Source organism: Balaenoptera borealis (assembly GCF_965194805.1).
Source record: "Balaenoptera borealis genome assembly, chromosome: 17".
NCBI lineage: Eukaryota > Metazoa > Chordata > Mammalia > Artiodactyla > Balaenopteridae > Balaenoptera > Balaenoptera borealis.
In genome coordinates, this window is record NC_138876.1 from 58788059 (window position 1) to 58815597 (window position 27539).

General features: G+C 35.8%; 2 protein-coding genes across 2 annotated transcripts in view; both read left to right on the forward strand.

Moving 5' to 3' along the window:
* LOC309615010 (fatty acid-binding protein 9-like) overlaps window positions 1-14133 on the forward strand; it is a 28420-nt gene extending 14287 nt beyond the window's left edge. The window contains exons 2-5 of the mRNA XM_082364072.1: window positions 1692-1878; window positions 2336-2437; window positions 2601-2645; window positions 6687-14133. Coding sequence (XP_082220198.1) covers window positions 1692-1878; window positions 2336-2437; window positions 2601-2645; window positions 6687-6788 — 436 coding nt within the window. The 3' untranslated portion in view covers window positions 6789-14133. The remainder of the gene's footprint in view (window positions 1-1691; window positions 1879-2335; window positions 2438-2600; window positions 2646-6686) is intronic.
* A 7836-nt stretch (window positions 14134-21969) lies between these two features.
* LOC309614802 (myelin P2 protein) lies at window positions 21970-26148 on the forward strand. Its single transcript, XM_082363656.1, has 4 exons — window positions 21970-22406; window positions 24337-24509; window positions 24726-24827; window positions 25858-26148. Exons 1-4 carry the CDS (start codon window positions 22334-22336, stop codon window positions 25906-25908), a joined length of 399 nt encoding a protein of 132 aa, XP_082219782.1. The 5' UTR covers window positions 21970-22333; the 3' UTR covers window positions 25909-26148.
* The last annotated feature ends 1391 nt before the right edge of the window (window positions 26149-27539 follow it).

Genomic DNA, 27539 nt, shown 5'->3' on the forward strand with positions numbered 1-27539 from the left:
AAGTTATAACTTCAAAAGAGCAATAGCAACAAACAAAATTTCTAGTTGGTTAATTTTAAGAGTTCTGATGCATGTGGGAGGTTTTTAATAACATTATTTGGAAGAGTTTCAAATGTTTTATTGGAGAAATAGAACATTTTTACTCATGGAATTTCTTACCATTGGGTATTTCCTCAGAAGTATAAACTCTATGCACACTTTAGTTCTTACTCAAATTGAATAAACATCATTTATAATGGCTCAGATCTATAATAACTAAACTAGTCTTTACTAATGTTAGAAGAATAGTAATTATTTAACATTTAATTAATTTTAAACATTTAATTAAGAGAAACCTCTCTTATAATAAACTGCATATAAAGTCAAAAAAATTTTTAATCTTACTTTTTTTTTAAAATTGGCTGAAATGATAAATACATAATAAGTCAACGTGTTCATAATGTAATATTTGTTCCTTTTTCTTTAGTATAAACTCTCTCAGAAAGTAATAAAAAACATGTTTCCCTATCTCTTCATGGATTCATGGACTCACCTGTTTTGAGTTAAATTTTTTTTTTTTTAATAATAAATAATTAAATAAATTTGGGGGCATCTAAGAAACTTGGGGCTGATGGCAAAACTAGCCATGTTTTGACTGGGAGCTGGTCTCAAGCAGAGTGCAAGAGAGAATAACCACTGAGTACATACTATGTGCCAATACCATGCTAAGTCCTATCATTTAACCTCCAACACACCTATGAGGTGAGTACTATAATTACTCACATTTTACTACTGAGAAAGCTGAAGTTTAGAGAAAAGGGAAATAATGTGGCCAAGCTAACAAGCGGCAAAGTTGGAACTCGGGTTTTAACCTCCTCACTCCTCACTCTTTTGTGATCCATGTCTAACACTGCTTTTCTGTGGTCAGAGGCATCCTGTCCAACCGCAATATGAATGTGAAATCGAGTTCTATATCGATACTAAGAGTCGGGTGTCAGCCCTTCTGCCCACCAATTGCAGGAGTCAAATTAAACAATGGACAATCCCCAACCTGAATAACAGGACCAGGCTCTCAGCCAAATTGTCCAATTTGCCTACCTCCTCTTTACTCAGCCAGATCTGAAATTTATCTGCAAATAAGGGAGAAGCTTGGACTTTATAAGTCATATTCTTTTAGAGTAGATTAGATACTTTGAAAATTGCATTTCTTTTTTTTTTTTTTTTAAGAAGAAAAGTGTGCTAAAATTCTTGGACAATTAGAAAACCTGTGCTTAAATTTCAGCTCTGCTAATTACCAGACACATCACCTAGAACAAGCCTCTCTACCTCTCTGGGACTCGGTGTACTCATCTCTAAAATGAGGATAATAACATCCCCTGTGCTGTTGTTGCAATATTTCATGAGGTAAAGCCCAAGCATATGACCGAAAGGCACCATACAAATATATATTTTAGATGAAGTGCAAGAGTCTCAGAAAATGAATTTAACTTTCAAAATGTCAAGTATAATTACTAGACATATCTTCTGATTGGGAGGTTTGGCTCAATCCAGCTGTCACAGAGAGCATTGAAGAAAATATGGCGTATTATCCAAAACTTCAATGGGGGAAGGATGCATTCTTTTTAAATTGCTTTCCAAAATGATTGTTAGCACTTCTTCCTAAACATCTTAAGAAGGTGTTTTGTTTTCTCTACTCATTGAATTCTCTTCTCACTCATTCCTACAGGAGTGAGTGCTGCAGTCCAGAACCTTGCTGGGTTGGCAAAACCAAGAATCACTATTAGCACCGACAGGGATAAGGTTAACATCAAAACAGAAAGTTCTTTCAAAAATACTGAGATCTCCTTCAAGCTGGGAGAAGAATTTGATGAAACCACATCAGATAACCAGAAAGTAAAGGTAAGAACTAAATCTTCCTGGTCCACAATCAGGAAAAATCTAGAAGGTGGTTAAGCACAGTTAATTCTAATTTGATTAATTACCCAGTCAGCTTGGGCTTGTTTTGTTAATTAATATTGCACAATGCTAAAGTCAATTATTTTGCAAATGATTCAGGGTCCAAAAACTCAACTTATTTTCACTGTTTCTCTGATTTCTCTTTGTCATTGTATAAAAGAGCATATAAAATGATTATTCACAAATAGTTTAGGTATTGCTTACCTGGGGGGAAAGAGCATTACTCAAATAATCTCTTGAGACTTCCCTAGTTTGATGGTATTAAATTAGGACAAGAACTGTTGTAAGAATTTTGGAGAAAAGAATTTCAAAACTGAAATTAAAAAGTAGATGTCTAGTCTTGTGTAGATTAGAATGTAGTGAATTGCTATTTCTGACTGATTCCTTTCTGCATTTATAGAGCATCATAACATTAGATGGTGGCTCAATGATTCATTTCCAAAAATGGCTTGGCAAAGAGACAACAATCAAAGGACAAATTGTAGATGGAAAAATGGTAGTGGTGAGTTTTCTCTAAATTTAATATTTTTAGAAGCTCCTATTTGAGGCATGCCTTTCAAATTACTCAATTGTCTTGTATCTCAAATAGAGGGTCTGGGGAAAGAGGGACAGATCAAATTTAACATGTCATGTACCAACTCTAATAGATCCCTCTTTGCTTTTAGGAATATATCATGAATAATATTGTCAGCATTGGAATCTACAAAAAGGTATGAAAAATTGTATACGTCAGTGAAAACTTGTTCACTAACAGGAAACTGGGACTTGAAGAAGATGTGTCTCAGAGCCACTGATTTTTTAAAAAATTACTCAACATAAATTTGCCCAATAAAACCAAATTAAGTGCAGTTTTGGAGCTGTGTAATCTTGAGGGTTAGGTACAATCTGATAAATTGGTGAGACAAGAAACTTCTTGTCTCTGGTGTAATTGTAAGATCACCAAAGTGCCCTTTATTCTTCGTACACCTGAATCCTGCAGTCACTGATTTTCCTTTAGTGGACCCATTCCATTTAGGTTAATGCTTTCTGTCAAGGGGTGCTCTGTTGAAATTCATGTGACCTCAAAGGTGGATACATTATAATCATTGTAATCCACTTTGGGCATCACAGATTTTGAAAATCAACGTTGCTTTTTATTTTTTATTTTTGCAGAAGGCTGACCATGCATAAAGTAGATAGGATAGATAGATGGATAGATAGGTAGATGGATGGATAGATAGATAGATAGATAGATAGATGAGAGAGAGAGATTACAAAATAGAGCCTGGACATTATACACTGTGCGTGAATTTTTATAGAACATTTAAAACAATCATTATCTTACTTTTCCATAAACTTATTTAAAATAATCAGGCTAGTGCATCGGTCACCATTTCATACAACTTAGTCTTTGCAGAATGATATTTTATTAAATGCCAGTCCAGAATTTCTAAATGCCTGGTAGGAATATAATTGTTAGAGCTACACAAAGTCCCTCAATAGTTTCACCATGTACTGTTGCTAGGAAGTACTCTCAGGGCTTAGAGCAAAACAGAGTAATATAGGTAAAATTTAAAAATTGAGGGTATTTGTAGCAGTGGGAGGAGGAAAAGGAAAGAGAGGAAGAATTATGTAAATCTCATGTTGCAACTTAAACTTAAAACCAGATAGTAGTTGGTGAAACGTAACTCCTGAGGATAGTGTTAAATATGTGCTAATTTGTCATCTAAACTGAGTCAGAAGTGAAAAGTGGAAAGGGGCACTTTCAATAATTATACCTGGGCAACAAACATAAACTGGGACTGTCCTAGGCAAACTGGGAGGTATGGTCACCTCAGTAAGGAGAAAATTAAAGAGTAATGTACAAAAGGACTGAGCATAGTGTTGGGACAATAGCTGAATTCTTGTCCAAGGAAAGGAACTAGGCTGTCATATTAAACCCTGAAGACCTCTGAGGATACAGCTGTGCACTTGAAGTGATGGGTTTGGTAGTAGCCACACAACTGCCAGATGTGGCCAATGACAGTCATCCCCCCACGACTTGTCTCTGTCCTTCCTAAAGGACTCAAGTGTGTACAAAATGTACCTGTGCTCCTTTGCCAGAAGTCAAAGAGGATTTCAGCCCCCAAGGTAGCGTCCTGTGCACAAAGGGGAGCAGAGGCCAATGTCTCCTTCATCAGAGGATGGTCTCTGCAATGGGGCTGCAGATGACAGCACTTAAGCAACAACTCAGACCAAGGGTCAAAATGTTTTCCACAACCATTAGGAAGAGGGTATTCTTCTAAAAAACACTAGGCACTTATTTAAATCTTAGTCTTTACAGAGGCAAAATTTATAAAAGAATAATATAGTTCTGAATTTTCAAGACATTTCTCTTCTCATAAATGTCACAGCTCAAGGTACACACAGCCTAAATGAGAAATAAAACCCTGCTGTGGTGTCTTTAGTAGGTAGAATCAAACATGCTACTCCTGAGGAAGTCACTCATCCAGCAAGTTCTTATTCAGTGACCACTGTTTGTTCAATACTGTGTTAGGTGATGGTAAACAGCAATAAGTTAGAGATGGAGTTCACAACTGCCTTTTTATGTTACAAGTAACAGAGACATGTTGAAATCCTATTGCTTTTATTTTTATTCTCAGTCAAATCGTGTCAAAATTTCTGTAAGAAAAAAATTCATTAAAGTTTATACTGAGAATTATTAGTCTTTACTAAGGACATTCACATGATCAGTCTCTTGGTATATCTGACTTTCCTTCAAAAATAGTCATTATCTATCTAGAAGTAAATCACATGTCGTATTGGTCAAGTTGTACTGGATTTATAGAAAAAGGATAATAATGACACTTTTCATTATGCAATAAAAAGCCATTACTTATTCACTTTCCAAAAGGGTTTGAAGTAGAGGAAGTGAGAGAAGATTTTATAAACCACAAAGGAAAATATATATTTATTTTTGAATATTTTTAGACTGAATAACTTACTAGTAAACTATTATATTTTAAATCCACACTGAAGTTTACAGGAGAGTATTAATTACCCAAAGATCAACCATACTAAAATCAAGATGAATACTATTATCAAAGACTAACTCACCAGCTTTCTTCTTTAGCTACCCAAAACTATTAAGTAAACCACTGACAAAAATAATTTGTTTTGAACACTCTTAGTGTATTTAATTTTCATATTTTTGCACAAAAGTGCGATAAACATAAAAGGACATGATTTGATAGTCATGAAAAGACAACTGACTACTCCAAAGATAGTAACAGAAAATAGATGGAAACTTAGGATGAAGAAATCGGGACATAACCGAATCCTCAAGTTATGGGTCTTAAGATTTCTATTTTAAACACTTACAGGGAAATATAGTCTGTCCACTTTGAAGTTTGGTATCTAGATCCGGTGTAATTTTTGGAGAGGGACAGGGTGGGGAGGGACCATCCAACCACCAGCCCCGTGACAAGAGAAGGTGCCTGTTATGCCAGAGACACATTGCAGGGAAGTGAAATGAATGGGGTTTGAGAACCAGGCAGAGCAGGGCTTGAATCCTGCTTCTGCCACTGACAGCTTTGTGAGCTTGCATGAGTTGCTCACCCACTTTAGTTTTTTCCTTTGCAAAACGGAAACCATCTACTTCACAGGGTTGTGATGAGGGAAAATGAGACATTCTGCAATGGACCAGCACAGGGAATCCCTCACGTCTTCTCATTTTCCCCACATCCCCCTCCCAGATAATAAGGCAACTAGAATGCAAAGAATAGGAACCATGGAACTGAAGGTGTGTGCACTAAAACAGTGGGCAGAAGAAGTCGGATCAGAAGAGTGTCACAGCAGAGGTAGGCAGGGTCTAGAAGCAACTGATCAGTTAGAAATGGGATTTGGGGAAAATGGATTCCTGTTTACTTTGTAAAATAGAGTTCAGGTGTCAATACGTAAGTTACAAAACAATTTCACAAAAGTTTTCTTTTTTTGATCCTCAGAACAATCAGTATTGTACAGGTGATAAAACTGCAACCCAAATGTCATCCATCTGGTAGATGGTAAAGCTAAACCAGAACTTATTCCAAGTTTATTATAACATTCTCTCAAAAGATAGACGTTAAGATAGATATTCAGACATAATGTCAGGACTCAGTGTGCCAAGATTTGAATGCATCAGAGATAGTTAATTGCCCACTAGAAATCTGGGCTTGTCCTTCCATAGTATAGCATTGGTATCGAGAAGAGTCTGCAAGGTAGGCACTACTCAGTACCCACCCTGTCTCCATGGGGTCATGTGACTACTTCCTGCATTGGAGTGTGAGTGGAAGTGAAGTGTGCCACTTCTGGGTCAAGAGAGTAAAGAGGCAACCTTTTTCATCTCCCTCAACCCCTGCCTGCTTGGAGGACTGGACTCTGAAACCTGAAGAGTGGCGTAGGCGTGAGATGAATGGATCCAAAGCCTCTGAGTCGCCTCATGGAGAAAAGCTACCCAAAGACCAGGAACACCTGCAGTGGACACGACAGGGAGCAGGAAATAAACTTCTGGGTTAAGGCTCTGAAATCCTGGAGTTCATGACAGCAGCTAACATTACTCTGAGTCAGGTGCCACTTAACAGATTGCATTTGCACTGTGTATCCCGTCATGAGCATGTTATAGGCTAGAATTTAACTACAAAATTAGTTTTCAATTGTTTGAGGGAAGGAATGGGTTGGCATGAATAAATGAAAGTACAGTTTAAACATGAATTGATTCTCTGATCTAACTTTAATCTAAAATATGTGTTTAGGGCTTCCCTGGTGGCGCCGTGGTTAAGAATCCACCTGCCAATGCAGGGGACATGGGTTCGAGCCCTGGTCTGGGAAGATCCCACGTGCTGTGGATCAACTGAGCCCGTGCACCACAACTACTGAGCCCCCATGCTACAACTACTGAAGCCCGCATGCCTAGAACCCGTGCTCCGCAACAAGAGGAGCCACCGCAATGAGAAGCCTGTGCACCGCAACGAAGAGTAGCCCCCGCTCGCCACAACCAGAGAAAGCCTGCACGCAGCAACAAAGACCCAGTGCAGCCAAAAATAAATTTAAAAAAATATGTGTTTACACGTGTGTGTGTATATATGTATATATACACATATATATGTGTAAACCACATTTTCTATCAAAGCCTTTATACCATCTCAATTATTGAAAAATTTTGTAAAACAATCAAGGAAATAAAGTAGGAAATAAAGTTGGCAACCTGGATAACACACGATTAGAAAATCATCTGAATTTTTGTGAGTTTATATTTGTACTTTATGAAATAAAGCTACACACATACATACAGACACACTCACACACTTTTCACTATGCTTTGCAAGTGAATTATTTTTGAGGGATTCCTTTCTCCCACAGGCTATAAGGGAGCAGATGGCCACGTCCTAAAAAGTGTTTCCTTCAGCTCTTTGTGCTAATGCCTGAAAAGTACGACCTATTTTAATGCTATTAATATCACTTTCTCTCAAGAGGAAATGCAAATGGAGTAGAAAAAACTGTGACCAGCTCATCATACCTTGTAATGACTAGAGGAAAACACGGAAATGTAGAAATTCTGTCTCTGGTTCCCTCCCCAGTGAATGAGTAACCAGTTCTTGGGTGTTCTGTTAGGAATAATGATGTGAAATCTTAGACCAGTCTTTGGAAAAGAGGTCGTGTATGTTCAAGTCTAGGAAAAACAAAGCTAATTGCATTGTTTGGAGGAATCACAAACTACTTCTTCCCTCTATTTATTGCCATTCAAAAAAAGAAAAGCTATTCACTTCCTTTGGGCAGCATAATGCAACTGTCACCATAGTAACTAAAAGATCAAATACCCACTGGTGGCTGAGAAAGCTCCAAGAAATGGTTTTCATTAAGAAAGCAATTTTAATCTCAACAGTTCTAAGATGAGAGAAAAACAGTTATTTGAAGCATGAAAGAGGAAGCTATCAAGCCTGAATTGCCATTGTCACCTTTTGTCAAATATATGTCTGGAGGGGCCCAGATGCCCTAGTGGCTGAGTTCTGAAGATAAATAAGACCATTGGTCTCAGGGCATCTGGTGTCTAAGAAATTACAGAAGGTATCGTCCTACATAGAAACGGTTCATTGGCTCTTTAATGTCATTCATTGCCTCCATCTGTAAATGATAGAAAATAAGAATCGGATATTCTAAAATGTCTCTAAATGTCTGTTTAACGTGTCTCCCTTACTGGAGTATAAGGCCCATGAGGGCAGGAACTGTTGCTGTTTCACTCACCATGTTATCTCCAGTGCTACTACAGTTCAATAAATTCATGTTGAGCAATTATCTGCATGCATGCAGATGAGAATATGTACAACGAACCTTGGAATTATTTTACATGCACTTTCCTAGTATTGTGATAAGATCATGTCATCCTGAATATGGAAAGAACAACCTGCTTTTTTTTTTTTTTTAATTAATTAATTTATTTATTTTTTGGCTGTGTTGGGTCTTCGTTTCTGTGCGAGGGCTTTCTCTAGTTGCGGCAAGCAGGGGCCACTCTTCACCGCGGTGCGCGGGCCTCTCATTATCGTGGCCTCTCCTGTTGCGGAGCACAGGCTCCAGACGCACAGGCTCAGTAGTTGTGGCTCACGGGCCTAGTTGCTCCGCGGCATGTGGGATCTTCCCAGACCAGAGGTCGAACCCGTGTCCCCTGCATTAGCAGGCAGATTCTCAACCACTGCGCCACCAGGGAAGCCCGAACAACCTGCTTTTACCACTGACCAAAGCAATGACTAAACGAAGGAATGGGCGCTACAACTAAGTTTTACACTTAGGTATAACACACAGCTTTGCTCTTTCCACACCTCCAGAGCATATAAAAAAAAGGGAAGGAAGAGAAGGAAGGGGACAGGAGGAGAGAGGAAGTTTAGGAAAATCATATTATTGATTATAAGCACGAATTTTAGATGCTTTCACATTTGTTATATGATTTAATGTAAAGAAAGTCCCTCATAAGTAGAAAATTTACATTTTCTTCATTCATTCAGTCAGTAAACAAATGATTACCTACTGTATACATGCATGGTGTTAAGTACTTGGAATATTATGTGAATAAAGTCACATATTGTCCCCATGCACATGGAATCAAGACTTCAGTGCATGACATACATATTAAGGAAATAATGCCCAAAATCAATACAAATTAACATGTTAATGAATTAATTAATTAATTGCAGTAACTGTTAAATGAGGATATACTAGAAAAGGATAGGAAAGATGGCTGAATTGAAATCTAAAGGATGTCTCTCCAAAGGTAGAATGAGCTGAAAGTTAAGGATTTATCCAATGGGAGTGGTTATTTATTCTTTTATTGAAGTATAGTTGTTTACAACATTATATTAGTTTCAGGTATATAGCATATGATTCAGTATTTTTACAGATTATACTCCATTAAAAGTTATTACAAGATAATGGCTATACTTCCCTGTGCTAAATAATATATCCTTGTTGCTTATCTATTTTGTACAAAGTAGTTTGTATCTCTTAATCCCATACCCCTAACATGCACTTCCCCTATTCCCCTTCCCCATTTGTAACCACTAGTTTGTTTTCTATATATGTGAGTCTGTTGTGTTTTGCTATATACATTAATTTGTATTATTTTTTAGATTCTACATATAAGTGATATCATACAGTATTTTTTTTCTGTCTGACTTATTTCACTTAGCATAATTTTCTCTAGGTCCATCTGCATTGCTTCAAATGGCAGAATCTAATTCTTTTTTTATGGCTGAGTAATATTCCATTGTGTATATGTATACCATATCTTCTTTATCCATTTGTCTGTTGATGGAAACTTGGGTTGCTTCCATATCTTGGCTATTGCAAACAATGCTTCTATGAACCTTGGGGTGCATGTATCTTTTTAAATTAGTGTTTTTTGTTTTTTTCCAGATATATTTACAGGAATTGAATTACTGGATCATATGGTAGTTTTATTTTTAGTTTTTTGAGGAACCTCCATACTGTTTTCCACAGTGGTTGCACCAGTTTACGCTTTCACTAACAGTGTACAAGGGTTCCCTTTTCTCCATATCCTCTCCAACATTTGTTATTTGTTATTTGTGTTCTTTTATCAAAAAGCCATTCTGACAGGTGTGAGGTGATATCTCATTGTTGTTTTAATTTGCATTTCTCTAATAATTAGCAATGCTGAGAATATTTTCATGTGCTTGGTGGCCATCTGTATGACTTCTTTGGAAAAATGTTTTTTAGGCCTTCTGCCCATTTTTTGATTGGGTTGTTTGTTTTTTGAGTTGTATGAATTGTTTATATATTTTTAGTATTAACCCCATGTCAGTCATATCATTTGCAAATATTTTCTCCAATTCTGTATGTTGCCTTTTTGTGTTGTTGATGGTTTCCTTTTCTGTGCAAAAGCTTTTAAGTTTAATTAGATCCCATTAGTTTATTTTTGCTCTTATTTCTTTTGCCTTAGGAGACAGATCCAAAAAAGTATTTCTACAATTTATGTCAGAGAGTGTTCTGCCTATGTTCTCTTCTAGGAGTCTTACGGTTTCAGGTCTTACATTTAGGGCTTTATTCCTTTTGAGTTTATTTTTGTATATGTGAGGAAATGTTCTAATCTCACCATTTTACATGTAGCTATCCAGTTTTCCCAGCACCACTTATTGAAGAGACTGTCTTTTTCCATTGTATATTCTTGCCTCCTTTGTCATAGATTAATTGACTATAGGTGTGTGGGTTTGTTTCTGGGCTCTCTCTTCTGTTCCATTGATCTATGAGTCTTTTTGTGCCAGTACTATGCTGTTTTGATATCCATAACTTTGTAGTATAGTCTGAAATCTGGGAGGGTGATACCTCCAGCTTTGTTCTTTTTTTCTTAAGATTGCTTTGACAATTTAGGGTCCTTGTGGTCCCATATGAATTTAGGATTGTTTGTTCTAGTTCTGTGAAAAATTTCATGGGCATTTTGATAGGGATTGCATTAAATCTATAGATTGCATTGGGTAGTATGGCCATTTTAACAATATTATTTCTTCCAATCAAGAGCAAGTGATACCTTTCCATTTCTTTGTATCATCTTCAATTTCCTTCACCAATGTTTTATAGTTTTCAGAGTATACAGCTTTCAGCTCCTTGGTTAAGTTTATTCCTAGGAATTTTATTCTTTTTGATGCAGTTTTAAATGGGATTTTTGAACTTTCTCTTTCTGATAGTTCATTATCAGTTTATAGAAATGCAACAGATTTCTTTGTGTTAGTCTTGTATCCTGCAACTTAGCTGAATTCATTTATTAGCTCTACTAGTTTTGTGGTGTATATTTCAGGGTTTCTATATATATTATTATGTACAGTTTTACTTCTTCCCTTCCTGTTTGGAAGCCCCGTTTGGACTTTCAATACTATGTTAAATAGAAATGGCAAAAATGGGCATCCTTGTCTTATTTCTGAATTTAGAGGAAAGGCTTTCAGCTTTTCATCATTGATTATGAAATTACCTGTGGGCTTAAGATATGTTCCCTCTGTACTCACTTTGATGAGAGTTTTTAATCAAGAATGGATGTTGTATTTTGTCAAATGTTTTTTCTCCATCTATTGAGAGGATCTTGTGATTTTTATCCTTACTTTTGTTAATGTGGTGTATCACATTGATTGATTTGTGAATACTGAACCATCCTTGCATCCCTGGAATAAATCCAACGTGATCATGTTGTATGATCCTTTTTATATGTCATTTAATTTGGTCTGCTAATATTTTGTTGAGGATTTTTGCATATATATTCATCAAAGATATTGGCCTGTAATTTTCATTTTTTGTAGTGTCTTTGTCTGATTTTGGTATCAGGATATTTTTTGCCTAGCAGAATGAATTTTGGAGTGTTCTCTCCTCTTCAGTTTTTTGGAATAGTTTGAGAAAGATAGGTATTAATTCTTGTTTATATGTTTGGTAGAATTTCCCTGTGAAGATGTCTAGTCCTGGACTTTTATTTTCTGGGAGTTTTTTTTTTAATTACATATTCAATTTCACTACTAGTGATTGGTCTGTTCAAATTGTCTATTAATCCTTCATTCAGTCTTGGCAGGTTCTATGTTTCTAACATTTGTCTATTTCTTCCAGATTGTCCAATTTGTTGACATATAACTGTTTGTAGTATACTCTTATGATTTTTTTGTATCTCTGTGGTATCAGTTGTTATTCCTCCTCCTTCATTTCTTATTTCATTTGAGTTCTCTTTCTTCTTTTTGGTGAGCCTGGCTAAAAGTTTATCAATTTTGTTTATCTTTTCAAAAGCTCAGTTCTTGGTTTCACTGATCTTTTCTATTGTTTTCTGATCTCTATTTTATTTGTTTCATCTCTGATCTTTATTATTTTCTTCCTTCTTCAGACTTTGGGCTTTGTTAATGTTTTTTTCTAATTCCTTTAGGTTGAGTTTAGGTTGTTTATTTGAGGTTTTTATTGTTTCTTGAAGAAAGCCTGTATCACTATAAAATTCCCTCTTAGAATGCTTTTGCTGGATCCCATAGATTTTGGAGTGTTGTGTTTCCATTTTCATCTGTCTCAAATATTTTCTTTTTTTTTTTTTAATTTTTATTTATTTACTTATTTATTTATGGCTGTGTTGGATCTTCGTTTCTTTTCTTTTTTTTAACATCTTTATTGGAGTATAATTGCTTTAAAATCGTGTGTTAGTTTCTGCTTTATAACAAAGTGAATCAGTTATACATATACATATGTTCCCATATCTCTTCCCTCTTGCTTCTCCTTCCCTCCTGCCCTCCCTATCCCACACCTCTAGGTGGTCACAAAGCACAGAGCTGATCTCCCTGTGCTATGCGGTTGCTTCCCACTAGCTATCTATTTTATGTTTCGTAGTGTATATATGTCCATGCCACTCTCTCTCTTTGTCACATCTTACCCTTCCCCCTCCCCATATTCTCAATTCCATTCTCTAGTAGGTCTGTCTTTATTCCCGTCTTGCCACTAGGTTCTTCATGACCTATTTTTTTTTCCTTAGATTCCATATATATGTGTTAGCATAAAGTATTTGTTTTTCTCTTTCTGACTTACTTCACTCTGTATGACAGACTCTAACTCCATCCACCTCACTACAAAAAAATCCATTTCATTTCTTTTTATGGCTGAGTAATATTCCATTGTATATATGTGCCACATCTTCTTTATCCATTCATCTGTCCATGGACACCTAGGTTGCTTCCATGTCCTGGCTATTGTAAATAGAGCTGCAATGAACATTTTGGTACATGACTCTTTTTGAATTATGGTTTTCTTAGGGTATATGCCCAGTAGTGGGATTGCTGGGTCATATGGTAGTTCAATTTTTAGTTTTTTTAAGGAACCTCCATACTGTTCTCCATAGTGGCTGTATCAATTTACATTCCCACCAACAGTGCAAGTGTGTTCCCTTTTCTCCACACCCTCTCCAGCATTTATTGTTTCTAGATTTGTTGATGATGGCCATTCTGACCAGTGTGAGATGATATCTCAATGTAGTTTTGATTTGCATTTCTGTAATGATTAATAATGTTGAGCATTCTTTCATGTGTTTGTTGACAATCTGTATATCTTCTTTGGAGAAATGTCTATTTACGTCTTCTGCCCATTTTTGGATTGGGTTGCTTGTTTTTTTGTTATTGAGCTGCATGAGCTGCTTGTAAATCTTGAAGATTAATCCTTTGTCAGTTGCTTCATTTGCAAATATTTTCTCCCATTCTGAGGGTTGTCTTTTCGTCTTGTTTATGGTTTCCTTTGCTGTGCAAAAGCTTTTAAGTTTCATTAGGTCCCATTTGTTTATTTTTGTTTTTATTTCCATTTCTCTAGGAGCTGGGTCAAAAAGCATCTTGCTGTGATGTATGTCATAGAGTGTTCTGCCTATGTTTTCCTCTAAGAGTTTGATAGTGTCTGGCCTTACACTTAGGTCTTTAATCCATTTTGAGTTTATTTTTGTGTATGGTGTCAGGGAGTGTTCTAATTTCATACTTTTACATGTAGCTGTCCAGTTTTCCCAGCACCACTTATTGAAGAGGCTGTCTTTTCTCCACTGTATATTCTTGCCTCCTTTATCAAAGATAAGGTGACCATATGTGCGTGGGTTTATCTCTGGGCTTTCTATCCTGTTCCATTGATCTATATTTCTGTTTTTGTGCCAGTACCAAACTGTCTTGATTACTGTAGCTTTGTAATATAGTCTGAAGTCAGGGAGCCTGACTCCTCCAGCTCCATTTTTTGTTCTCAAGATTGCTTTGGCTATTCGGAGTCTTTTGTGTCTCCATACAAATTGGGAAATTTTTTGTTCTAGTTCTGTGAAAAATGCCAGTGGTAGTTTGATGGGGATAGCATCGAATCTGTAGATTGCTTTGGGTAGTAGAATCATTTTCACAATGTTGATTCTTCCAGTCCAAGAACATGGTATATCTCTCCATCTGTTGGTATCATCTTTAATTTCTTTCATCAGTGTCTTATAGTTTTCTGCATACAGGTCTTTTGTCTCCCTAGGTAGGTTTATTCCTAGGTATTTTATTCTTTTCGTTCCAATGGTAAATGGGAGTGGTTCTTTAATTTCTCTTTCAGATTTTTCATCATTAGTGTATAGGAATGCAAGAGATTTCTGTGCATTAATTTTGTATCCTGTTACTTTACCAAATTCACTGATTAGCTCTGGTAGTTTTCTGGTGGCATCTTTAGGATTCTCTATGTATAGTATCATGTCATCTGCCAACAGTGACAGCTTTACTTCTTCTTTTCCGATTTGGATTCCTTTTATTTCTTTTTATTGTCTGATTGCTGTGGCTAACACTTCCAAAACTATGTTGAATAATAGTGGTGAGAGTGGGCAACCTTGTCTTGTTCCTGATCTTTGTGGAAATGGTTTCAGTTTTTCACCATTGAGGACAATGTTGGCTGTGGGTTTATCATATATGGCCTTTATTATGTTGAGGAAAATTCCCTCTATGCCTGCTTTCTGCAGGACTTTTATTATAAATGGGTGTTGAATTTTGTCGAAAGCTTTCTCTGCATCTATTGAGATGATCATACGGTTTTTCTCCTTCAATTTGTTAAAATGGTGTATCACGTTGATTGATTTGCATATATTGAAGAATCCTGGCATTCCTGGAATGAACCCCACTTGATCATGTTGTATGATCCTTTTAATGTGCTGTTGGATTCTGTTTGCTAGTATTTTGTTGAGGATTTTTGCATCTATGTTCATCAGTGATATTGGCGTGCAGTTTTCCTTCTTTGTGACATCTTTGTCTGGTTTTGGTATCAGGGTGATGGTGGCCTCATAGAATGAGTTGGGGAGTGTTCTTCCCTCTGCAGTATTTTGGAAGAGTTTGAGAAGGATAGGTGTTAGCTCTTCTCTAAATGTTTGATAGAATTCGCCTGTGAAGCCATCTGGTCCTGGGCTTTTGTTTGTTGGAAGATTTTTAATCACAGTTTCAATTTCAGTGCTTGTGATTGGTCTGTTCATATTTTCTATTTCTTCCTGGTTCAGTCTCGGCAGGTTGTGCATTTCTAAGAATTTGTCCATTTCTTCCAGGTTGCCCATTTTATTGGCATAGAGTTGCTTGTAGTAATCTCTCATGATCATTTGTATTTCTGCATCAAGGTATTTTCTAATTTTGTCTTTGATTTCTTCATTGACTCATTGGGGATTTTTTTTAGTAGCATGTTGTTTAGTCTCCATGTGTTTGTTTTTTCTCATTCTTCTCTCTGGAATTGATTTCTAGTTTCATGCCATGGTGGTCAGAAAAAAATGCTTGGTATAATTTTTGTCCTCTTTAATTTATTGAGACTTGTGTTGTGGCCTAGCATGTGATCTATTCTAGAGAACGTTCCATGTGCACTTGAAAAAAAATGTGTATTCTGCTGTTTTTGCATGTGATGTCCTGTAGATATTTATTAAGTCCACCTGATCTAATGTATCATTTAAGACCACTGTTGTCTTATTGATTTTCTGTTTGGATGATATGTCCATTGATGTAAGTGGAGTGTTAAAGTCCCCTACTATTACTGTATTATTGTCAATTTCTCCTTCTATATCTGCTGATTGCAGTAATTATAAAATGAGAGTATATTAGAAAAGTTTAGTAAAGATGATTGAGTTGAATCTAAAGGTTGTCAACACAAAGGTAGGAAAGCATGATTGAGCTGAAAGTTAAGGATTAATCATATAGGAGTGGTTAGACATTCCAGGAAAAGTGAACAGTATGTGTAAGGACCTTGCTAAAGGCAAGGAGGAAATTAGTAGCTCCTTTTCTATTCTCCGGAAGATTTTGTGTAAGATTGGTGTTACTTTTTCCTTAAATATTTGTATGAATTCATGGGTGACGCCTACAGGCCTGGAGTATCTCTGTGGGAGAAAATTTATTTATAGATTAAATATTAATAGATTTGGGAGTATTCACACTTTTACTTCATCTTGTATCATTTTTGGTAAATTGTGTTCTAAGGAATTTATAATTTTTTAAAAATTATTTTTGATTAGTGATGTGTATGAAAATTTGTAGAAATAAATTTAGAACTAGAGTGACATTATCTTCTTATGCATAGAGTTTATGTTTCTCTCTTACTGGTAGCCAAGTTCACTAGCTGTCCCAGATCACAGTAAACTAATTTTAAGAGTTGAATTGGTATTAGCCAGGTCTATTTCCAGTTCATCTTTCCTCCTGTATTGCAGCCTTTCAAAGTCCCAAACTAAAATATGATTAACCAGGACTCTCCCTCATTGTTCCCCTAAACCTGAAACAATGTCATAAATGTCCCTCAGGTTTTGCCTCTCATCTGCCTCTTGCAGAATTCATAGATTGCCATAAGGGCAGCAGCCTTAATTGTTGGGCCTGTTTCTCTGGTTTTCCTTTTTTGCCCAAATCTTAGACCCTTAATTTTTCTCTGCCTTTTTTATCTCTCTGATCTCTTGAAGAATTTTTTAATAATTTTGTCCATTTTTTAGATGCCACAGTTGGAAAGTTAGCTTACTTTCCTCATCTATCATAAGGAAGTGAAAATCCTAAGATTTATTTCTATTTTCTCAATTTTTTTAAATGATCATTTTTGGGTTATTTTTTCTAGTATTATATTATGTGATTTTCCTGCACCAATTATTATCACAACCTTTCTATTTTACAGATAATTTCAGACTTACTAGAATTAAAATTTCTTTCTTGAAGTCTTTATCAAGTCATGAATAGAATATAAGTTCCTTGAGGGCATGGAATCTTGTTCAATGATGTTTAACCAGCACCATGAAGTGTGCCTAGCCTTTAGTAGGCTCTCAATGCTTTTGCAGTTAAATGAATGGAAGGAATGGAGTCACATCTTTGGTATTAGGTGGAGGATCATGAATTCTTTGTTCTTGTGCTACAGGATGATTATCACTTTTCAAATATACAATTGGATATAGCTTGATGACAATATGTAAGGACATTTTATATAGAGCAAGCTTTACTTATCCATTTTGTTTGGACTTCTGGATTTTCTTTTCAGTGTATCGTTCTAGTAGCTTATTCTATCTTGAGAATTTATATAGGCAATAAATCACTGAAAGATGAATTCACTCTGTAGAGAGACAATGTCCATTTTACAAACATTTAGTTCAAGTGTAAATGTATATGCCTAATTATAATGTGGTTCTGATGTTTATTATTATTATTATTATTTTAACATCTTTATTGAAGTATAATTGCTTTACAATGGTGTGTTAGTTTCTGCTTTATAACAAAGTGAATCAGTTATACATATACATATGTTCCCATATCTCTTCCCTCTTGCATCTCCCTCCCTCCCACCCTCCCTATCCCACCCCTCTAGGTGGTCACAAAGCACCGAGCTGATCTCCCTGTGCTATGCGGCTGCTTCCCACTAGCTATCTATTTTACATTTGGTAGTGTATATATGTCCATGACACTCTCTCACCCTGTCACATCTCACCCCTCCCCCTCCCCATATCCTCAAGTCCATTCTTTAGTAGGTTTGTGTCTTTATTCCCATCTTGCCACTAGGTTCTTCATGACCTTTTTTTTTTTTTTCCTTAGATTCAATATATATGTGTTAGCATACTGTATTTGTTTTTCTCTTTCTGACTTACTTCACTCTGTATGACAGACTCTAGGTCCATCCACCTCACTACAAAAAAATCCATTTCATTTCTTTTTATGGCTGAGTAATATTCCATTGCATATATGTGCCACATCTTCTTTATCCATTCATCCGATGATGGACACTTAGGTTGTTTCCATGTCCTGGCTATTGTAAATAGAGCTGCAATGAACATTTTGGTACATGACTCTTTTTGAATTATGGTTTTCTCAGGGTATATGCCCAGTAGTGGGATTGCTGGGTCATATGGTAGTTCTGTTTTTAGTTTTATAAGGAACCTCCATACTGTTCTCCATAGTGGCTGTATCAATTTACTTTCCCACCAACAGTGCAAGAGTGTTCCGTTTTCTCCACACCCTCTCCAGCATTTATTGTTTCTAGATTTTTTGATGATGGTCATTCTGAGAGGTGTGAGATGATACCTCATTGTAGTTTTGATTTGCATTTCTCTAATGATTAATGATGTTGAGCATTCTTTCATGTGTCTGTTGGCCATCTGTATATCTTCTTTGGAGAAATGTCTATTTAGGTCTTCTGCCCATTTTTGGATTGGGTTGTTTGTTTTTTTGTTATTGAGCTGCATGAGCTGCTTGTAAATCTTGAAGATTAATCCTTTGTCAGTTGCTTCATTTGCAAATATCTTCTCCCATTCTGAGGGTTGTCTTTTGGTCTTGTTTATGGTTTCCTTTGCTGTGCAAAAGCTTTTAAGTTTCATTAGGTCCCATTTGTTTATTTTTGTTTTTATTTCCATTTCTCTAGGAGCTGGGTCAAAAAGCATCTTGCTGTGATGTATGTCATAGAGTGTTCTGCCTATGTTTTCCTCTAAGAGTTTGATAGTGTCTGGCCTTACACTTAGGTCTTTAATCCATTTTGAGTTTATTTTTGTGTATGGTGTTAGAGAGTGTTCTAATTTCATACTTTTACATGTAGCTGTCCAATTTTCCCAGCACCACTTATTGAAGAGGCTGTCTTTTCTCCACTGTATATGCTTGCCTCCTTTATCAAAGATAAGGTGACCATATGTGCGTGGGTTTATCTCTGGGCTTTCTATCCTGTTCCATTGATCTATATTTCTGTTTTTGTGCCAGTACCAAACTGTCTTGATTACTGTAGCTTTGTAATATAGTCTGAAGTCAGGGAGCCTGATTCCTCCAGCTCCATTTTTTGTTCTCAAGATTGCTTTGGCTATTCGGAGTCTTTTGTGTCTCCATACAAATTGGGAAATTTTTTGTTCTAGTTCTGTGAAAAATGCCAGTGGTAGTTTGATAGGGATTGCATTGAATCTGTAGATTGCTTTGGGTAGTAGAGTCATTTTCACAATGTTGATTCTTCCAATCCAAGAACATGGTATATCTCTCCATCTATTTGTATCATCTTTAATTTCTTTCATCAGTGTCCTATAATTTTCTGCATACAGGTCTTTTGTCTCCCTAGGTAGGTTTATTCCTAGATATTTTATTCTTTTTGTTGCAATGGTAAATGGGAGTGTTTTCTTAATTTCACTTTCAGATTTTTCATCATTAGTGTATAGGAATGCAAGAGATTTCTGTGCATTAATTTTGTATCCTGCTACTTTACCAAATTCATTGATTAGCTCTAGTAGTTTTCTGGTGGCAGTTTTAGGATTCTCTATGTATAGTATCATGTCATCTGCAAACAGTGACAGCTTTACTTCTTCTTTTGCGATTTGGATTCCTTTTATTTCTTTTTCTTGTCTGATTGCTGTGGCTAACACTTCCAAAGCTATGTTGAATAATAGTGGTGAGAGTGGGCAGCCTTGTCTTGTTCCTAATCTTCGTGGAAATGGTTTCATTTTTTTCACCATTGAGGACAATGTTGGCTGTGGGTTTGTCATATATGGCCTTTATTATGTTGAGGAAAGTTCCCTTTATGCCTACTTTCTGCAGGGCTTTTATCATAAATGGGTGTTGAATTTTGTCGAAAGCTTTCTCTGCATCTATTGAGATGATCATATGGTTTTTCTCCTTCAATTTGTTAATATGATGTATCACGTTGATTGATTTGCGTATATTGAAGAATCCTTGCATTCCTGGAATAAACCCCACTTGATCATGGTGTATGATCCTTTTTGATGTTTATTATTAATCCTTTCTCAGTAGGATATTGATGACTTTCTTATCTAGGGTGACTTAAAATTCTCAAGCCGGTATCTTCTCTCATTGCTTTGATCTGTGCCTTTGACTCATACATGGGCCTCAGAATTTCATATTGGCCAATTCCAGAAGTCAGGTACATTGTTGACAATCCTAAAATATAAAATTTTTTCTTTGTCTAAAATTGCTTCAAAGTTATAAGCCTTACCAATATATAGCTCAATGTTTATATTTTAAGCTCCACTGTTATTCTTATGTGCAAAACAAGGTCTGCTGAAAATTCACACAGCTTTCCTGAATGAACCCCTCCAGATACAAGGGCTCAGCTCAGTTGGGAAAGTTTGAAAGTTCTTCATAGGTTTAGGCAGAATACCTAAATTTTTGAAGACACAATCAAAGCATTATTCATTTTTATTAAGTGTTTTGGAAAATAACATATTCCACTAATCAAAAGCCCTTTCTTTCATAGCTGTATCTTATATCCCAGTACAATGTACTCCCTCCAGTGACATTCTCCTGGGTCTAGGATTGGGTTAGCTAGTTAACTGAGGAATTTTTCTATTCACTATTTCATTCCCACCTTGAGTTATACAGGCACAAGTAATTTAAGATGACACTTGGACTCACTGTGTATAATTCTACATTTTTTACCCAACTTGGACCCTAACCACATAATTGCAATGGTTATGGTGCAGCTATGGCATTGGTAACATGAGCCCTAGAGGTCAGTGACTCTACCTGTTATGGGTAAATCAATAATGGGTTATTTTCATTATTGTGAAGAGTGCCAAACTGTGTACTAAATATATAAAACCTGGTAATATCTGTTGTCTCAAGGCCAGGATTAATGTCAATGTAGAAAAACTGCTAAGAAAGGATATGGCATCAACTTGGTATTCCCAAGAGTAACACTTATGTTCAAAGTGGTTTCATATTTGTTCCCCTTGGTCAAAGACTGGGACTTTGATGTATCATATAACCTGGATGCCCCATCTCTTGATTTTCACTTCTCTTGCTTTTTGAGCAGAGAATGAGTGTCTCTATCCATGGTGATGTCAGTATTGCCTGATCTTTGGCCAGGGCCTCCAGCACACATGTTATAGCAGGAGCAGTGTAAGATAATGGCCTAACATCTATGCACTGAGAAAAAATACCAAGTTCAAATCCTACCTCACCTTATTCAAGTTTTGGACAGAAGTTACCTAACCTCCCCAAGCTCCAGTATTCTCATTGGTAAAACGGATATAATAATAATGCCTTACTCTTGGAGTTGCTGAGAGAATCAAATGAAATAATCTATATTAAGAACTTAGCACAGTGACTATTGAGCTCTCAATATATATTAATATTATTTTTGTAGAAAATCCTTTCTAAAATTTAGATTTATTTTAAAGGACTTAAACTCAATGTTGTTATATTAACCAAGAACCTGCTTAATTTGGAACTAAGGTTTTTTTAAGATGAAAATCTTTGCTGTGGTCAAAGAGCATGTTATAGTGCTACTTTTTGTTCACCCATGAAAGCAATTTCTGTGTTCTGCTGTAATAGACTGACCGTATTGTCTGCCTACTCTGCCTGCCTTGGATATGCCAACTATGCCAAGCCTCCCTTACCTATGAATACTTCCTCACACTGCTCCCTTGCATTTCTCTCCCACAACATATTTGAGGCAGTTATCACAATACTCATGGACATTTTTCCTCTCTTTATTCTCTTTCAATAAGAATTCTTAATTGTGCAGACTCAGGATTGAGAGTGAACAAGATGCCTAAATACACACACACACACACACACACACACACACACACATACACGCACATTCATTCATTCATGCTCATATAATTTAATTTGGTATAGGACTCAACTGATGGACTCTTTTCCAAAGCATTAAGGACCTAAGCACTTCTTAAAAATGTAAGAGCAACCAAAAAATTTTTGAAGGTTCAAATAGTACTGTCATTGATTTTTATAAACATTTTTGGAGACTGAAGGAGACATTATGTGAGGTTCTCTTTTGTCCCAGTGGATGATTGAAGAGCCATTCATTGCCCAGTCCTGACACTGCTTTTCCCCATTGGGTCTCTGTGAGAGTCACATGCTGTGGACATCTTTGAAAAGAATCTTCTGAGGCTTCAGCATCTCATTTGAGTCTCCTGAATCTCACCTACCAGTGTGTTGAATTCTCATCCATCACAATGAGCAACAAATTCTTAGGCACCTGGAAACTTGTCTCCAGTGAGAACTTTGATGATTACATGAAAGCTCTGGGTAAGAAATGTTCTCTGTTGTTCTAATTGAGAGGATCCTTTTTGAGAAAGATGCATGACTATTTCCTTCTAACTCCTTTTCCAGGAGTCTGGGAGTTTGCACAGGTTGAAGTACGAGCCTCTTCTGGGATTAATCTTCTGTTGTGTCAATCAGATAATTTATTTGCATTTTATTTGTGGCAATTTTAATAGATTTTAACTCAGATAAGAGCTGCTTAAATGCATTAGAGTGCCCACTGATTTTAAAGGCAGTTTCATATCAATAGGTTTTCGTTCCAAACCTGGAGGAAAGAAATCTTAGAAGCTTAGTCAACCTATTTTCTGGCTTTCCTGAAAGTTAGATTTACAACAACTAAAGTGCTCATGAAATAAAGAGTTGAATATACTAAAGTTAATGGAAAACCTCAATTTAAAATTTTGATGCTTAGCTAAACCAGAAGTTTTCTGTCTCTACCTCTAGATTGTCTGTTATTACATAACTATGTAGATAAAGAGTTTGTAAAAAGTGAATGCTTCATAAAACAGGATATTCACAGTCTAGGAAAGTTACTGAGAGAAAAAGAAGTGTGTTGTGGCAGTGAATTCAAACTCAGTTACATTAACATCAGGCTTTCCTGGAGTTGGAACAGTGGATGGAGATGGAAAGTCTAGTCATTAGTATAGCAACTTTATTTGCTACTATTTCTAGGGAATTTTCCATAGATATGAGCACAAAGGTGTGAAGAGTCTTTGGAAATTTCCAGAGCTGTATAAATAAGTAGAGAGTGAAGCCAATGACCTCTAATTGCTATGCTCATCAAAGTACTTGTAATTTTACCTGTTCAGAAAGCATATAAGAAGGGTTCTATTTTTAGATAAAATGAGCAAAATCATGTTGTGTTGCCTGGAAAACTATGGGAACTTATGGGAATAGATCCATACCATAAGACTGGTTAAATTTATGGACTTTACTTTATAGCTGAGGAAGAAGCAAAATACAATATAAGAAAGTCTCGATGAAAGACTCCTTAATTGTGTCATTTTCAAATATTAGAGTGCATAAAGACACCTGGGGGTGTTGGTAAAATGTAGATTCTTAGTCTCTATTGTAGAGGTTTAGTTTGAAAAGCACGGCCCTAAATCATATCAAATAAAAAAAAGATTAATCAGAATTAGAAGAAAGAGTATAGTTCACTCTTTATTGGCTCTAACTCTTCACACTTCTTTATGTATATATAAATGTAAATAGATGTATATTTATATATAACTAGTTTTTTCTTCATGTATCTCTCTCATTTGACATTTCTATTTTTCCATGTATTTCTATAATCTTGGGTAATATAGTAATAATACTTAAGAGTCTAATTTTGTTTTGTTTTCAAATGTAGAAAAAATTTTTAAATTATTTTATTTATCTATGATCATTTGTAATGGTACAGATCATTTTAGGGGCTACAAAAAAATTTCAGAAATGAGCTTCTATCAAGGATATAGGAGGAATTCTTTTCTATATCCATAATATATTACTGAGGGAAAAAATCATAGAATAGCATGTATAAGTCATAGTCTCATTTAAAAAATATATCTAAGATATTTATGTGTACAAGCTAAAATGTCTGGAATGATCCATACAAAACTATAATTAGTAGTTTTTAATGGAGCATGGGTTTGGATGTGTTAAAAATAGATGACTTGCACTATTTAAGCTAAACACTTTTAGCTTTAAAATCTGCAGGCATTACTTTTGTAATAACAAAACTTAAAATATTCAAGTCCGTGGACATGTGTTTCCATTAGGTAATGAAACATGGGAGAAGGTCCTTAACAGTAAGTGATATTACCTGCCATCTACACAGCTGAGGCACAGCTGAGCATAAAATATGGCCACCCATAGTCCCTTTAGGTAGAGGTTCTCTCGGTCAACAAAATTCTAACAGTATCTTGATTTTCAGGTGTGGGATTAGCCACCAGAAAACTGGGAAATTTGGCCAAACCAAGAGTGATCATCAGCAAAAAAGGGGATATTATAACTGTAAGAACTGAAAGTACCTTTAAAGATACAGAGATCTCCTTCAAGCTAGGCCAGGAATTTGAAGAAACCACAGCTGACAATAGAAAAACAAAGGTAAACTTAATTGTTTCTCTTCAAATTTGGTCCAATCTACTACTTTAAGAGAGAAGATTACTCCTGCTAGTATTCAAAAGGGTAGACCATTCCCTTCTGTTGAAAATGAATGTGTCTCATAAAACATCTGTTATGGAAATGATTCAATACTGAATGAACTGCTTCTTTAATCAACCAAAGTCCAAGCAAGTCAATTATGTAAACCTATCTTTGCAGAGCGTTGTAACTTTGGCAAGAGGCTCGTTGAATCAAGTACAGAAATGGGATGGCAAAGAGACAACAATAAAGAGAAAGTTGGTGGATGGAAAAATGGTAGTGGTAAGAGTAATTTTACTCTAAATACATAAATATTACCATTTAAATAGAGAAAATGGTTATATTATTTTCAAAATATTCTCTTTTCTTTGCAATACAAATGGATAAGAATGGCTAAGAATAAAGTCAGAGTTAATGTTTGGGTGATCTTTGAACTATAAAGACTCATCTACAGGTACTTCAGGTTCAGATTCAAGAATTTAGAAATGATACAACCCATTTGTTATTTTAGAAATAACAACACCTAAAAATGATTTTAAAAAAAGTATGGGTAAACCTCATTAGTTTAGACACACAAGGAGAAAAGCAAATCTAAGTTTTAAAAGCAAAGCACATCCCCAGTCAATTGTAGAATATTTGTAGATAGCTAAGCATTTTGTTTCCAAGAATCCATAGTAACTTGGACTAAAACATGTCAACAACTCAAGCTGAGGCCATTGGAGACCTTTTGTAGTTGGCAGATAAAAATGATGACAAATGTTATATGAGATGACCTCTAACAATTTTTTTAAGTCTCAGGTTCTGTTCTTACTAATCAACACACACATTGACTATAGATAGATTTATGTAGTTCTTTGAACATTCTTTTCTTTAGTACAGAGGAGCTTTAGCCCTAGCTCCACAGCAGATTTACATGGGGAGTAAATACCAGTATGGGGGCCCCAATACAGATCAACTGAATGCACATCTCTTGGGAGAGGAGGAGCCATCAGTATTTTTAAATGTTCCCCAGATAATGCAGATGTGCAGATAGTTTTGAAAACCACTGTTTTAGTAGATTTAAATCTGTGCCAATTATGCATGAAAACTTGCCACTTAAAAAATATACCTCTGCTGTAACTTAGATCAGCTTTAAAACTGTTTCCCCTGTTTCAATGGTCATGATTCCAAATTCCTGGAGACTGACATACTGATATTTTATTTCTTTCTGAGTTTAATCTTATAAGATTGCTTATAATATCTGTTATTATTACAAATTTGCTGTCACTTAGTTTGAGTTTTAGATATTCAATTAATCTCTTTTTTTTTAAAGGAATGTAAGATGAAGGACGTGGTCTGCACCAGAATTTATGAGAAGGTCTGAGAAAGTTGTTTCCTCATTGAAGTGATATTTGATCATTTGATGTTGGAAATCAGCTGTTTCCATTGGCGAGGCCTGACTACACTGCACTTTGTTTGTTTTCGCTTTTGTCTTAATAGATCAGATAAGCAAAGGCCTAAACTGAGGATTAATCTAAATTTCAGTGTTATTTAAACATTTTCAATTTGTATGCACGTCATTACTGTAAAGATTAAAGTGTGTATATTGGTCAGACCTAAAGAATGGATAATGTCATTTAATTATCTGTGAAGTTCTAACTTATGTTGTATTTTAAATATTTGAAATGATAGTAAAAGGAAGTAATAGCATAGTAAAAGGAAGTAAATATATTGATTGGGGTAGCAAACTCAAATGCCTTCAGGGACCAGGAGAGTAATGGGTTTAGAGGGTCAGAAGTAAAGCAAACTAGAAGAAGGAGATGTTTTACAATGAGGAGTTCTAGCTTCAGCTAAAAAGGGCAGCCGCTACTCCAGCCAATTTGAAAACTGAGGGTTAATTTACAGACAGTGAAATGAACAGATATTAAAGATAGAGTTGTGACAAATGCATGCACCCATATAATTCCCATCTTGATCAAGATATAGTACATTTCCCTAATCCCAGAATGTTTTCTCACACTCCTTCCCAGTCAATGTCCTGCCCTGTCCCAGCTCCAACAAAAGCAAGTAGTGATTTAGTTTCTATCACTGTAGACTAGTTTTGCCTGTTCTCAAACTTCATATAAATCGGATCATACATTATGTGTTCTTTTCTGTTTGCCTTTTTAAAGTCAGCATCATGTTTTTGAAATTCATCCATATTGTTGCATGCAACATTAATTTGTTCCTTTTTATTGCTGAGTAGTATTCCATTGCATGAATATATCACAGTTTACTTATCCCTTCTCTTAAGATAATTGAGTTATTTCCAGTTTTCGGCTTCTATAAATAAAGCTGTTATAAACATTCTTGTATAAGGCTGTTTGTGGAAACATGAGTTCCTTTTCTTTTGAATATTAACTAGGCATGGAATTACAGGGTCCAACTGATTTTTGACAGGCAGAAATAGGGGACCACTCTGCCCAGGTAACAAAACTATTTCAGATATATTACATGATTGAGCAAATGAGAATATATTTTGATGTTGTTAGGGGCTAGAATTTTCCTGCTGGAAGAAGGCACATAGAAATATGACAGAGGGAAGGCAAGAAAGAACTGTGGGCAAATGGATTGGAATAGATGTAAATTCATATGTATGGATATGTGTGTACACATGCATATATTTCTTAGCTCTATCTACCTAAAGAGCTTACAAGCAAAGACATCTCAGTAGGAATGAGTACACCCCGCACTCAGATCTTGGTGTCTAATATATTCTCCACTAAAAAGAATGATGGTTCCTTGGAGAAATGGCTGATTCTTATGTGAGAGCAGGGTAGGTACAACGTAAGCCTGAAATATCTTTTTATGCCAGAAATTAAGGAAGCTTTCCCCCCAAATAATAGAGAAATGTCACCAAAATATCAGAGTCAGCTTGAGGGTGCTCTCAATTGGACAAAACTGGGACAATTTGAGAAGAAACTAATAGAGAAAAATTGTAAATTATAGAACACTGGGTGACAAAGAGGAAACCAT